This window comes from Coregonus lavaretus (assembly GCF_964263955.1).
Source record: "Coregonus lavaretus genome assembly, contig: HAP1_SCAFFOLD_594, whole genome shotgun sequence".
In the NCBI taxonomy this organism is placed as follows: domain Eukaryota; kingdom Metazoa; phylum Chordata; class Actinopteri; order Salmoniformes; family Salmonidae; genus Coregonus; species Coregonus lavaretus.
This window is the reverse complement of record NW_028157751.1, coordinates 164,191-177,053: the sequence shown is the minus strand read 5'-3', so window position 1 is coordinate 177,053 and position 12,863 is coordinate 164,191. Positions and strand designations below refer to the sequence as shown.

The 12,863-nt window shown below is 37.1% G+C and overlaps 1 protein-coding gene across 1 annotated transcript in view; it reads left to right on the top strand.

Moving 5' to 3' along the window:
- Nucleotides 1-5,979: 5,979 nt before the first annotated feature.
- Nucleotides 5,980-12,863, top strand: part of LOC311124969 (NLR family CARD domain-containing protein 3-like) — a gene marked incomplete at its 3' end in the record, with an annotated part of 30,846 nt that continues 23,962 nt past the window's right edge. Inside the window, exons 1-3 of the mRNA XM_084199060.1 lie at nt 5,980-6,098; nt 10,009-10,093; nt 12,242-12,385. Of these exons, the coding sequence (XP_084055186.1) occupies nt 12,303-12,385 (83 nt within the window). The 5' untranslated portion in view covers nt 5,980-6,098; nt 10,009-10,093; nt 12,242-12,302. The remainder of the gene's footprint in view (nt 6,099-10,008; nt 10,094-12,241; nt 12,386-12,863) is intronic.

Sequence of the window (12,863 nt, the reverse complement as noted above, 5' to 3'; positions counted from 1 at the left end):
GCTGATGCGCGCCTTCAGGAAAACCTATATTTCAAAAGTCTAATAAATGAATTTAATATATACAATAAATCCATTATTTATTTTAGGCAGATCTAAATAAACATAATACGAAGAAAATGTATTTCAGAAGAACAGAATATGAGGGTCCTACTGTTATCTCTCTATGCTCCATGCCATAGGCTGTAGGCTTGTTCATTAAGCAGACAAGACAGGCCTATGCTTATGAGTCCTGGGACATTATTTTACATTATATGATTTTATAGTAAGAAGAATATCATTGAATTTAGCTGAATAAAATAGAAAGGATATTTTTTCCCATTCCGGAGCATGTGCTCATATGAAGTAGCTATGATGAGCATAAAAGTGATCATTTGAAACAGTTATTTGGAAACTTCAGCTGTGAATGATACAAACCTGCAAGAAATAATAATCCAAGAGCCATTTTCATAATAATTTATAATCCAATAACTATTTTAATAATAATGTATAATCCAAGAACCATTTTAATAATAATCTATCATCCAAGAACCATTTAAATAATAATGTATAATCCAATAACCATTTAAATAATAATTTACAATCCAATAACCATTTTAATAATAATTTATAATCCAAGAACCATTTTAATAATAATGTATAATCCAATAACCATTTTAATAATAATTTATAATCCAACCTTTCTCTGTTTGTTATTGTTTCTCTTCACTCGGCCCGATACTATTATTATTAATATTAATACTAATAATACTCTTCTGAAACCTAGAATGTCTTAGAAATCAAAACATATATGGGCTGCATGATGCATCAGAAGAGATTACTCAACAGTCTTGTGGAATTTGACTGCGGTCATGACTGATGACTGATGACTGATGACTGATGACTGCGTTCATGACTGATGACTGATGACTGATGACTGATGACTGATGACTGTGGTCATGACTGATGACTGATGACTGATGACTGATGACTGATGACTGATGACTGATGACTGATGACTGATGACTGATGACTGATGACTGTGGTCATGACTGATGACTGATGACTGATGACTGATGACTGATGACTGATGACTGCGGTCATGACTGATGACTGCCGGTGTGGCAGTGATACAGTCACCCCAACAGCCCTATAGAGGTCCAAAACATTGTTAAGCTACCCCAGTATCCCCTTGATCGTTTTGGATTGCAAAACTAAAGAGAAACACCAGACAATACACAGAGACAGCAACAGAAGAATATGATATGATGGAGAGAGACACCAGACAAGACACAGAGACAGCAACAGAAGAATAGGATATGATGGAGAGAGACACCAGACAAGACTCTGAGACAGCAACAGAATAATATTATATGATGGAGAGAGACACCAGACAAGATGAGAGACAGCAACAGAAGAATATGATATTATGGAGAGAGACACCAGACAAGATGAGAGACATCAATAGACGACACAGAGAACGTGATAGAGAGAGACAGAGGAGGGGAGAACACACAGTAGACTATCACTAAAAGCTGATATAGGGATTCTAATTAATGCACTGTGTGTGTGAGAGAGAGAGAGAGAGAGAGAGAGGAGAGAGAGAGAGAGAGAGAGAGAGAGAGAGAGAGAGAGAGAGAGAGAGAGAGAGAGAGAGAGAGAGAGAGAGAGAGAGAGAGAGAGAGAGAGAGAGAGAGAGAGAGAGAGAGAGAGAGAGAGAGAGAGAGAGAGAGAGAGAGTGGGTGTTTAGATACTGTGGGATTCTTTCATCTTTTTGGCTCATTGGACAGGTCAGAGTCTATGTTTGAAGATGTTGAGTGGTTTTTGGCAATTCAAATCCTAGGGGAGAGAGGAGCTGCTAACCCTGGGGAGAGAGGAGCTGCTACCCCTGGGGAGAGAGGAGCTGTTACCTCTGGGGAGAGAGGAGCTGTTACCCCTGGGGAGAGAGGAGCTGCAACCAGGAGAGACTGCGACCCTGCTCGGGAAGAACTTAACGATTTGTGATTGTTGGGGCACGTTTGGCAGGAGCTTCAGTGATGAAGACTGCTGAACTTGCTGCTGTTTCACAATATGCCATGTCCGTCTCAGTAACCAGGTCTCAACCCAATATAACACTGATGGTAGATTCTGGAACGGCGCCTGAGACAGTGTTTTCCACCACCATCAACAAAACACCAAATGATGGAATTTCTTGTGGAGGAATGATGTCACATCCCTCCAATAGAGTTCCAGACACTTTTAGAATGTATGACAACACATCTACACCAAGGAGTATTGTTCTGGTGGCTCCTGGAGGCAAAACGTCCTGTTAAGACACTATGTTGGTGTCTCCTTTATTTTGCCAGTTACCTGGAGGTGTATGTCACTCATCACTGCAATGCATCTGTTCTTGTACTTTATGTTGGTCTACATTGACATAGATTTCACACAATCATGTCTCTTACATACATTCTAATGACTCAAATTAAAGTTTATTTTATAAGTCAGTTAGTACTAAAATATAATATTTATATTTTATAAATATATTTAATAATATTATATTTTAATATATAATATTTCTTGGAACTTTTGAGCCAACGATATGTTTCTGTTCATGTCTGTTTTATTTAGTCAATTAGTTATTTGTTCCATTGGTTGGCTGTGTGTGTGTGTGTGTGTGTGTGTGTGTGTGTGTGTGTGTGTGTGTGTGTGTGTGTGTGTGTGTGTGTGTGTGTGTGTGTGTGTGTGTGTGTGTGTGTTGTGTGTGTGTGTATGTGTGAGAGTGTGAGTGTGAGTGTGAGTGAGAGTGAGAGTGAGAGTGAGAGTGAGAGTGAGAGTGAGAGTGAGAGTGAGAGTGAGAGTGAGAGTGAGAGTGAGAGTGAGAGGGAAGAACCTGATATGTAAATAGGTTCAGCAAACGAAAGTAACTTTCCGAATGATCATTCCAGACTCTGCTTCTATTGAGAGACACATAAAAGGTAAGAAGACGATTGTTATGATATTAATATAGTTGATGATATTGTTATGTGTATTAATATAGTTGATGATATTGTTATGTGTATTAATATAGTTGATGATATTGTTATGTGTATTAATATAGTTGATGATATTGTTATGTGTATTAATATAGTTGATGATATTGTTATATGTATTAATATAGTTGATGATATTGTTATGTGTATTAATATAGTTGATGATATTGTTATGTGTATTCATCTAGTTGATGATATTGTTATGTGTATTCATATAGTTGATGATATTGTTATGTGTATTAATATAGTTGATGATATTGTTATGTGTATTCATCTAGTTGATGATATTGTTATGTGTATTCATATAGTTGATGATATTGTTATGTGTATTAATATAGTTGATGATATTGTTATGTGTATTAATATAGTTGATGATATTGTTATGTGTATTAATATAGTTGATGATATTGTTATGTGTATTAATATAGTTGATGATATTGTTATGTGTATTAATATAGTTGATGATATTGTTATGTGTATTCATATAGTTGATGATATTGTTATGTGTATTCATATAGTTGATGATACTGTTATGTGTATTAATATAGTTGATGATATTGTTATGTGTATTAATATAGTTGATGATATTGTTATGATATTAATATAGTTGATGATATTGTTATGTGTATTAATATAGTTGATGATATTGTTATGTGTATTAATATAGTGGATGATATTGTTATGTGTATTAATATAGTTGATGATATTGTTATGTGTATTAATATAGTTGATGATATTGTTATGTGTATTAATATAATTGATGATATTGTTATGTGTATTAATATAGTTGATAATATTGTTATGTGTATTAATATAGTTGATGATATTGTTATGTGTATTAATATAGTTGATGATATTGTTATGATATTAATATAGTTGATGATATTGTTATGTGTATTAATATAGTTGATGATATTGTTATGTGTATTCATATAGTTGATGATATTGTTATGTGTATTCATATAGTTGATGATATTGTTATGTGTATTAATATAGTTGATGATATTGTTATGATATTAATATAGTTGATGATATTGTTATGTGCATTCATATAGTAGATGATATTGTTATGTGTATTAATATAGTTGATGATATTGTTATGTGTATTCATATAGTTGATGATATTGTTATGTGTATTCATATAGTTGATGATATTGTTATGTGTATTCATATAGTTGATGATATTGTTATGATATTAATATAGTTGATGATATTGTTATGTGCATTCATATAGTAGATGATATTGTTATGTGTATTAATATAGTTGATGATATTGTTATGTGTATTCATATAGTTGATGATATTGTTATGTGTATTAATATAGTTGATGATATTGTTATGTGTATTAATATAGTTGATGATATTGTTATGTGTATTAATATAGTTGATGATATTGTTATGTGTATTAATATAGTTGATGATATTGTTATGTGTATTAATATAGTTGATGATATTGTTATGTGTATTAATATAGTTGATGATATTGTTATGTGTATTCATATAGTTGATGATATTGTTATGTGTATTCATATAGTTGATGATATTGTTATGTGTATTCATATAGTTGATGATATTGTTATGTGTATTCATATAGTTGATGATATTGTTATGTGTATTCATATAGTTGATGATATCGTTATGTCTATTAATATAGTTGATGATATTGTTATGTGTATTAATATAGTTGATGATATTGTTATGTGTATTAATATTGTTGATGATATTGTTATGTGTATTCATATAGTTGATGATATTGTTATGTGTATTCATATAGTTGATGATATTGTTATGTGTTGTAATATAGTTGATGATATTGTTATGTGTATTAATATAGTTGATGATATTGTTATGTGTATTAATATAGTTGATGATATTGTTATGTGTATTCATATAGTTCATGATATTGTTATGTGTATTCATATAGTTGATGATATTGTTATAGTGTTATAATAGGCCTGCTCTCCTTAACATGTTTTGGATATAAATTAGTTTCCATCTGTGTGCCTCAGGGTGATCACTCCTACGCTATCTAGAATCTAAAAGGGTTCTTTGGCTGTCCCCATAGGAGAACCCTTTGTAGAACCCTTTTTTGTACTAGGTAGAACCCTTTCCACAGAGGGTTCTACATGGAAGCCAGAAGGGTTTTACCTGGAACCCAAAAGCGTTCTCCTATGGGGACAGCCAGAGGACCCTTTTGGAACTCTTTTTTCTAAGAGTGTACTGTATCATAGGTCTATAGACTTGTCTTCTCAAAACAGGCTTAAAACACAACAAGCAACAACATTTTCTCTTTCTAATCTACTGTTAACGCTTTTCACTCAGGAAGGTATGTTGTGTGAAAGAGAGACTAATAAATACTGTGGAAAGACTAACAACAACTTACACTTCCTCAAAACAGGTTGTGTGTGTTCATTAACGCCCACCGTAGCAAAACGTTTGGCAACGGAAACTTATTAGGTCACCTTGTACAGCGTTTGTAGTAAACTAGCCTCCCGAGTGGCGCAGTGGTCTAAGGCACTGCATCGCAGTGCTAGTTGTGCCACTAGAGATCCTGGTTTGAATCCAGGCTCTGTCGTAGCCGACTGCGACCGGGAGACCCATGGGGTGGTGCACAATTGGCCCAGGCTAAGGGAGGGAATGGCCGGCAGGGATGTAGCTCAGTTGGTAGAGAATGGTGTTTGCAATGCCAGGGTTGTGGGTTTGATTCCCACGGGGGGGCAGTATGAAAAAATGATGTATGCACTCACTAAATGTAAGTCGTTCTGGATAAGAGTGTCTGCTAAATGACAAAAAATAACTGTTTATTGCAACATTTTAAAACTGTTGGCTGTGGAGTAAACTAATGAATACGATCCAGGTTGTAGCCTACAACTCGGCTGTTGATGCCTGCCTCATGCTGAAACCTGAACTTAGCCTGAGGGTTGGACTATGATGCAAGCTAGATATACTGGTTTTTCAAAGCTTATCTTCATTTCAGTTAGCTTCACATTCCAGATCAGACTTCACCCATAAGAATACACAGAGCGCTAGTCAACAGGAAGGTGCTCTCTCAGCAGAACTGTAGATATCTCAATGACTTGACATGTTCTGGTTGTGAATTCAGGCTACAAGGTGAGAATCCTGCCAGGAATTATTGTAAAGTGTGAGTGTGTAGAGAAATGTAATGTCTGGTGTAATTCTAGTACAGTGAATGGAAGTAAAACACTCAGACCTAACAGTCGACTTCTACTGAGACAGGTACGTGTCAGTTTAATCATACAAAATGGAGCTAACTGAATGTGAGCAAGTCAAATTCTATATATTCATATATTATAGTTCTACATTTAACATTTCATATGATAACTGTAATTGTATCATAGTTCCACTATAGTGTAGTGATCCTCGCTAAATGAGCCACGTCACAATTCCAACCAAGTAACCCAATTGGCGCCAGTGGTGCGATGCGTAGGTTATTTGTCTTTTACACATGCAACCTGGGTTCGCTTCCCTGCCCTGCTGTTCGCTACATTGGTGTCAGAAGTAGTATGGTGTCTGTGAGGCTATCAGAATGCACGGCCCGGATGTGTGAGGGGTCTGTGTAGTCGAGGCACGGGACTTGCTTTTATAGGGGGCAGTGTGAGACAGGTTACAATTAGGTTTAACCCTTTTGCTGCGATGCTTAGGGTGTTTGCCTTTTACGCCAGTGACCTGGGTTCACTGCCCTGCCCCACTGTTTGCTACAATATTAATATCACAGGCTACCCAACGTCCGTTGAACAAAGAGACAATATGAGTGAAAGGATTTTAGGATAAAATCAGTTAGTGTTGATTTAAAGTTGTCTTCTGGGTTCAGCCTTCTAGCTTCCTTTATCAATAGGGTGAAATATAACAAATTACATGGTCTCAAAGTTTGGAGATAACCATTCCCAGTTTAAATCACCCATGATTTCCATTTCATTATTTCCCCAGAGCAGCAAGGGAATCTAGAGACTCAACCTTTGCAGAATCAGAATCACCTTTATTCGCCAAGTACATTTGCACATACATATGTAGGATCTTAATTTGAACCAGTTTGCTACAGCAGGAAAATATTCCTGCAGCAACAGTAAATGTGAATTATAATTAATGGACATTTTTGTAGCGGTTGATACATTTTTATTAAGGAAACTCAAGTCTGGCATTTCTAAGTGGAAATTACAAACTTCAGAAGCCTTTTAAAACCTAAAATACACTACAAGTTTTAAATTTCCTGCATTGCGGGAAAGGTTTTCTGCAGTGATCAAATTAAGATCTTAAATCTGTACACATAATTTTACATGGTGATAGTGACAGACAACATTTAGAGACAGAATACAGACAGAAGAGTTTACACAAATGTCTGTACAACATTATACACAACTAGGAAGAGTGAGCATAGAGCTATAAGATAATGAACAGTGGATACAGTACAGTGGGAATACAGTTGATATACAGATATACAGTACAGTGGGAATACAGTTGGTATACAGATATACAGTACAGTGGGAATACAGTTGGTATACAGATATACAGTACAGCGGGAATACAGTTGATATACAGATATACAGTACAGTGGGAATACAGTTGGTATACAGATATACAGTACAGTAGGAATACAGTTGATATACAGATATACAGTACAGTAGGAATACAGTTGATATACAGATATACAGTACAGTGGGAATACAGTTGGTATACATATATACAGTACAGTGGGAATACATATACAGTACCAGTATAAATATATCTAAGAGGCTGTCCATGTGTTGTCCATACATATACAGTTGATATACAGATATACAGTGAGGGAAAAAAGTATTTGATCCCCTGCTGATTTTGTACGTTTGCCCACTGACAAAGAAATGATCAGTCTATAATTTTAATGGTAGGTTTATTTGAACAGTGAGAGACAGAATAATAACAAAAAATAATAAACAAAAACGCATGTCAAAAATGTTATAAATTGATTTGCATTTTAATGAGGGAAATAAGTATTTTATCTCAGCTTGTTACCTGTATAAAAGACACCTGTCCACAGAAGCAATCCATCAATCAGATTCCAAACTCTCCACCATGGCCAAGACCAAAGAGCTCTCCAAGGATGTCAGGGACAAGATTGTAGACCTACACAAGGCTGGAATGGGCTACAAGACCATCGCCAAGCAGCTTGGTGAGAAGGTAACAACAGTTGGTGCGATTATCCGCCAATGGAAGAAACACAAAAGAACTGTCAATCTCCCTCGGCTTGGGGCTCCATGCAAGATCTCACCTCGTGGAGTTGCAATGATCATGAGAACGGTGAGGAATCAGGCCAGAACTACACAGGAGGATCTTGTCAATGATCTCAAGGCAGCTGGGACCATAGTCACCAAGAAAACAATCGGTAACACACTACGCCGTGAAGGACTGAAATCCTGCAGCGCCCGCAAGGTCCCCCTGATCAAGAAAGCACATATACAAGCCCCTCTGAAGTTTGCCAATGAACATCTGAATGATTCAGAGGAGAACTGGTTGAAAGTGTTGTGGTCAGATGAGACCAAAATCGAGCTCTTTGCCATCAACTCAACTCGCCGTGTGTGGAGGAGGAGGAATGCTGCCTATGACCCCAAGAACACCATCCCCACCGTCAAACATGGAGGTGGAAACATTATGCTTTGGGGGGAGGGGGGGTTTCTGCTAAGGGGACAGGAAAAGTTCACCACATCAAAGGGACGATGGACGGGGCCATGTACCGTCAAATCTTGGGAGAGAACCTCCTTCCCTCAGCCAGGGCATTGAAAATGGGTCGTGGATGGGTATTCCAGCATGACAATGACCCAAAACACACGGCCAAGGCAACAAAGGAGTGGCTCAAGAAGAAGCACATTACGGTCCTGGAGTGGCCTAGCCAGTCTCCAGACCTTAATCCCATAGAAAATCTGTGGAGGGAGCTGAAGGTTCAAGTTGCCAAACTTCAGCCTCGAAACCTTAATGACTTGGAGAAGATCTGCAAAGAGGAGTAGGACAAAATCCCTCCTGAGATGTGTGCAAACCTGGTGGCCAACTACAAGAAACATCTGACCTCTGTGATTGCCAACAAGGGTTTTGCCACCAAGTACTAAGTCATGTTTTGCAGAGGGGTTAAATACTTATTTCCCTCATTAAAATGCAAATCAATTCATAACATTTTTTACATGCGTTTTTCTGGATTTTTTTGTTGTTATTCTGTCTCTCACTGTTCAAATAAACCAACCATTAAAATTATAGACTGATCATTTCTTTGTCAGTGGGCAAACGTACAAAAAACTTTTTTCCCTCACTGTACAGTTGATATGCGGTGGATGTCTACATGTACAGTACCAGTATAAATATATCTAAGAGAGATGAACAGAGTGCTAATGCAGTATAGTTCAGTTATTTAGTGTACAGTTCAGAGATGGCTTGATGTGGTGAGCAGCATAGAGTGTATAGTCCTTTAGTCTCTATGGACCAGATGGTAGTGTACAGTTCAGAGATGGCTTGATGTGGTGTGCAGCATAGAGTGTATAGTCCTTTAGTCTCTATGGGCCAGATGGCCAGTTGGAGAGGGCTACAGCATGGGGAAAGAAACTGTTCAGATGGGGGTCTATAACATCCAATCACATAGGTTTACAGTCATTGCTAATAATGCAAACTGCCTTGGTTTAGAGAAAGACAAGCTCTGTACAGATGCAGGATCTTAATGTAATCTTAATTTAATCAGCCTGTTGCAGGAGAACTAAAACGTGTTGTGTATTGGAGGATTAAAAAGGCTTCTGAAGTTTGTAATTTCCACTTTTCCACCTTTCCCTTTTGAAAGATGTCAATTTATTATAATCCACATGATAATTGAAATGTTGATTTGCTTCAGGATTATTTTCCTGCTGTAGCAAGCGGGCTCAAATTAAGATCCTACATCTGTAGCAATATACCTGTCTTTAATGTACATGGCTATATTAGGAGGACAGGATTCTCTTTAGACCATTGTTTTTTGACCATTTGACATATTTTATTTACTGTTGTTTAGGCTGGTTGAATGAGTTCCCTATGAGAGGCTACTTCATCTGCAAGAAAACAGGCGGCCGCACCAGTTTCCTCATATGAAATTAAAAGTAAGTGTGTAGCCTACGCACTTACAAAATGGCTGTTGAAACTGTCGGACACATTTCTCTGCAACATTAAAATTAGGATAAATGTGTTGATTTGAAGGAAAGACAGGCAGACTCTGGTAAGTCTAGGCTACATAGAACTATTATATTAGAAAGTTAGGTCGTTTACAGACATTCAATAGTCAGAGTAGGTTTGATATATGATCACTTATCATGCTGACCAACCTGATGGTCTCTGTTGGAAATGGTGTGTAAAATACCATGTCTAGGCTACATGCTCTGTCCTGCTACTGTTAGGTCTATAACGTTATGGGAACTGATCTGAACAGGTTTAGGCTGGTCATCTAGGATATGTAGGCTATAGCTGAGGTATAGACCTCCATCTGTATCAGGACTAGGCTCCTGCTACTGTTACTGTTATAACGTTATGGGAACTGATCTGAACAGGTTTAGGCTGGTCATCTAGGCTATAGCTGAGGTCAGTGGTGATTTTAGCATGTCAATCTTGGTGGGGCAAAACATAAATAAAGGGGGATGCATGCCAGCAAAGCCACTCCACAACACAACACTAAACAATACATTCATTGCACTATAACGGTGACAAACGGTGCCCACAAACTGTTAGGGCCTACATAAAGAACAGCAGAGTCCCGACAGCAGAGTCCCAACAGCAGAGTCCCAACAGCAGAGTCCCAACAGCAGAGTCCCAACAGCTGCCCTATAATTTCTCTTCATTATTTCTCTTCATATGACAAGGATTAAAAAGGATTTGCCTGTAGATTGTCGACCTGATTCATGATGATGACTGCTGGCTAAGATTTTGAAAGTATGATGTTGACATGATCAGTCCAATCAAAGCTACTGTAGATATAATGTGATTTGACGTCATTTTATCTGTTGGCCAATAACCTTCTTGAATGGGCACTTCTAATGTAACTCTGTGGCAGCACCCAAGGGGCTTGAATTTTCTAGCTCTACCCTTAGATTTGGCAGTGACGTAGTGTCCCCATGAGTGACAGAACACTGAGCCAATCACGGCGTAGCGCTCCGTATTTTCTTCTGGCTTGCCCCACCACCACAGAAAGCACTGAGCTAGTGAAAGCACTGAGCTTTCAGCTAGTCTGAAACACCTGCATTTTGGAGCTGCCTTACTCAAGAAAACCAAAAAGAGACCATGTTTTTTTGCGGCTTTATTAACTCAATGACATATATATTTTTTTATTTTTACATTTTTTGCAAACTGATATGTGACACGTATTAATGCCAAAATAACATGCAAAACAGGAAAGGCCACCTGCCCTGAATGACGGGTCGCTGGTTGAGAGAATGCCAAGAGTGTGCAAACCTGTCATCAAGGCAAAGGGTGGCTATTTGAAGAATCTCAAATATAAAATATATTTTGATTTGTTTAACACTTTTTTTGTTACTACATGATACTATATGTGTTATTCCATAGTTTTGATGTCGTCACTATTATTCTACAATGTAGAAAATAGTAAAAATAAAGACAAACCCTTGAAAGAGTATGTGTTCTAAAACTTTTGACCGGTAGTGTATATATTTTTTACGTTGTTAGCAAACTGATATGTGACATGTATTAATGCCACAATAACATGCAAAACAGGAAAGGCCACCTGCCCTGAATGACAGGTCGCCACTGGCTGAGGTATAGACCTTGATCTGCTTTACACAAAAAATTACTGTTATACATTATAACCTAGCCTACTTTAAATAATATAAAATCTCTTAATTGTTGCAAAAAACCTTTCTGTATAGATCACTGATCCCCCCCCCAGATCAATCAAGCCCATTTTAGCCCTTCTGTCTACATTCTCAGATACATTTAGAAAATAACAGATTCAAAGATAATAAATGGCCGACTTTTAATGAATACAAATAAGTGTGAGACATGGCCTTGTGTTGCTGCACTGTCTATAACTACCTTAACAAACAGTGACTTATTATTATTATTGACAGTTACCATGGAGAAGAGATGTCACAACTACATATTCATGTGATTGCATTAAATAGCCTGTCTGTTTCGTAATGTCTGTTAGTAAATGTTTTATAAGAGATAATTAATAAATTATAACAATTTACATTAAAGAATTACTGTGTTAACAACAACCAACATGTTGGATCTCTGTTTAGGGGTCAGTTCTCTAAAATTAGTCTCTCTGGGGAGAGAGAGGAGGGGGTCCCTGCCTCTAAAATGAGTCTCTCTGGGGAGAGAGAGGAGGGGGGCCCTGCCTCTAAAATGAGTCTCTCTGGGGAACATGACACCAAAGATAAGAGGTGAGATGACAATTTTGTTTAAGAATTATTAAGAATTTATTTTCGAAATGCTATTTCCATAATTTTTCACATTTTATTTAATAGGAAATGGTTGCTTATGGATACCTTCAATATTACTGTTCTCAAATGTGTAATTAATACATTTTAGATGTGTATAATAATAATGATTATTATTGCAAAACGCTATATATCCATTGTTTAGCTGAAATTGAATGTTCATATCCAGTATATTTGACTGCATTATCTGGTTTTCTCACCTAGCTATCTTAAGATGAATGCACTTACTGTAAACAGCTCTGGGTAAGAGCATTTGCTAAACAGGTGGGGCTCTGCCCTGAATGACAGGTCACCACTGCTCCAAAGCAATTACATGTTGCACAGGAACCACTGACTCGCTGCATGTTTCTATTATCAATACACCTGCTGGTACCTCTTAACTGGTTAGTACAGCTCATGAGGTGTCCTAAATATCTGCCAA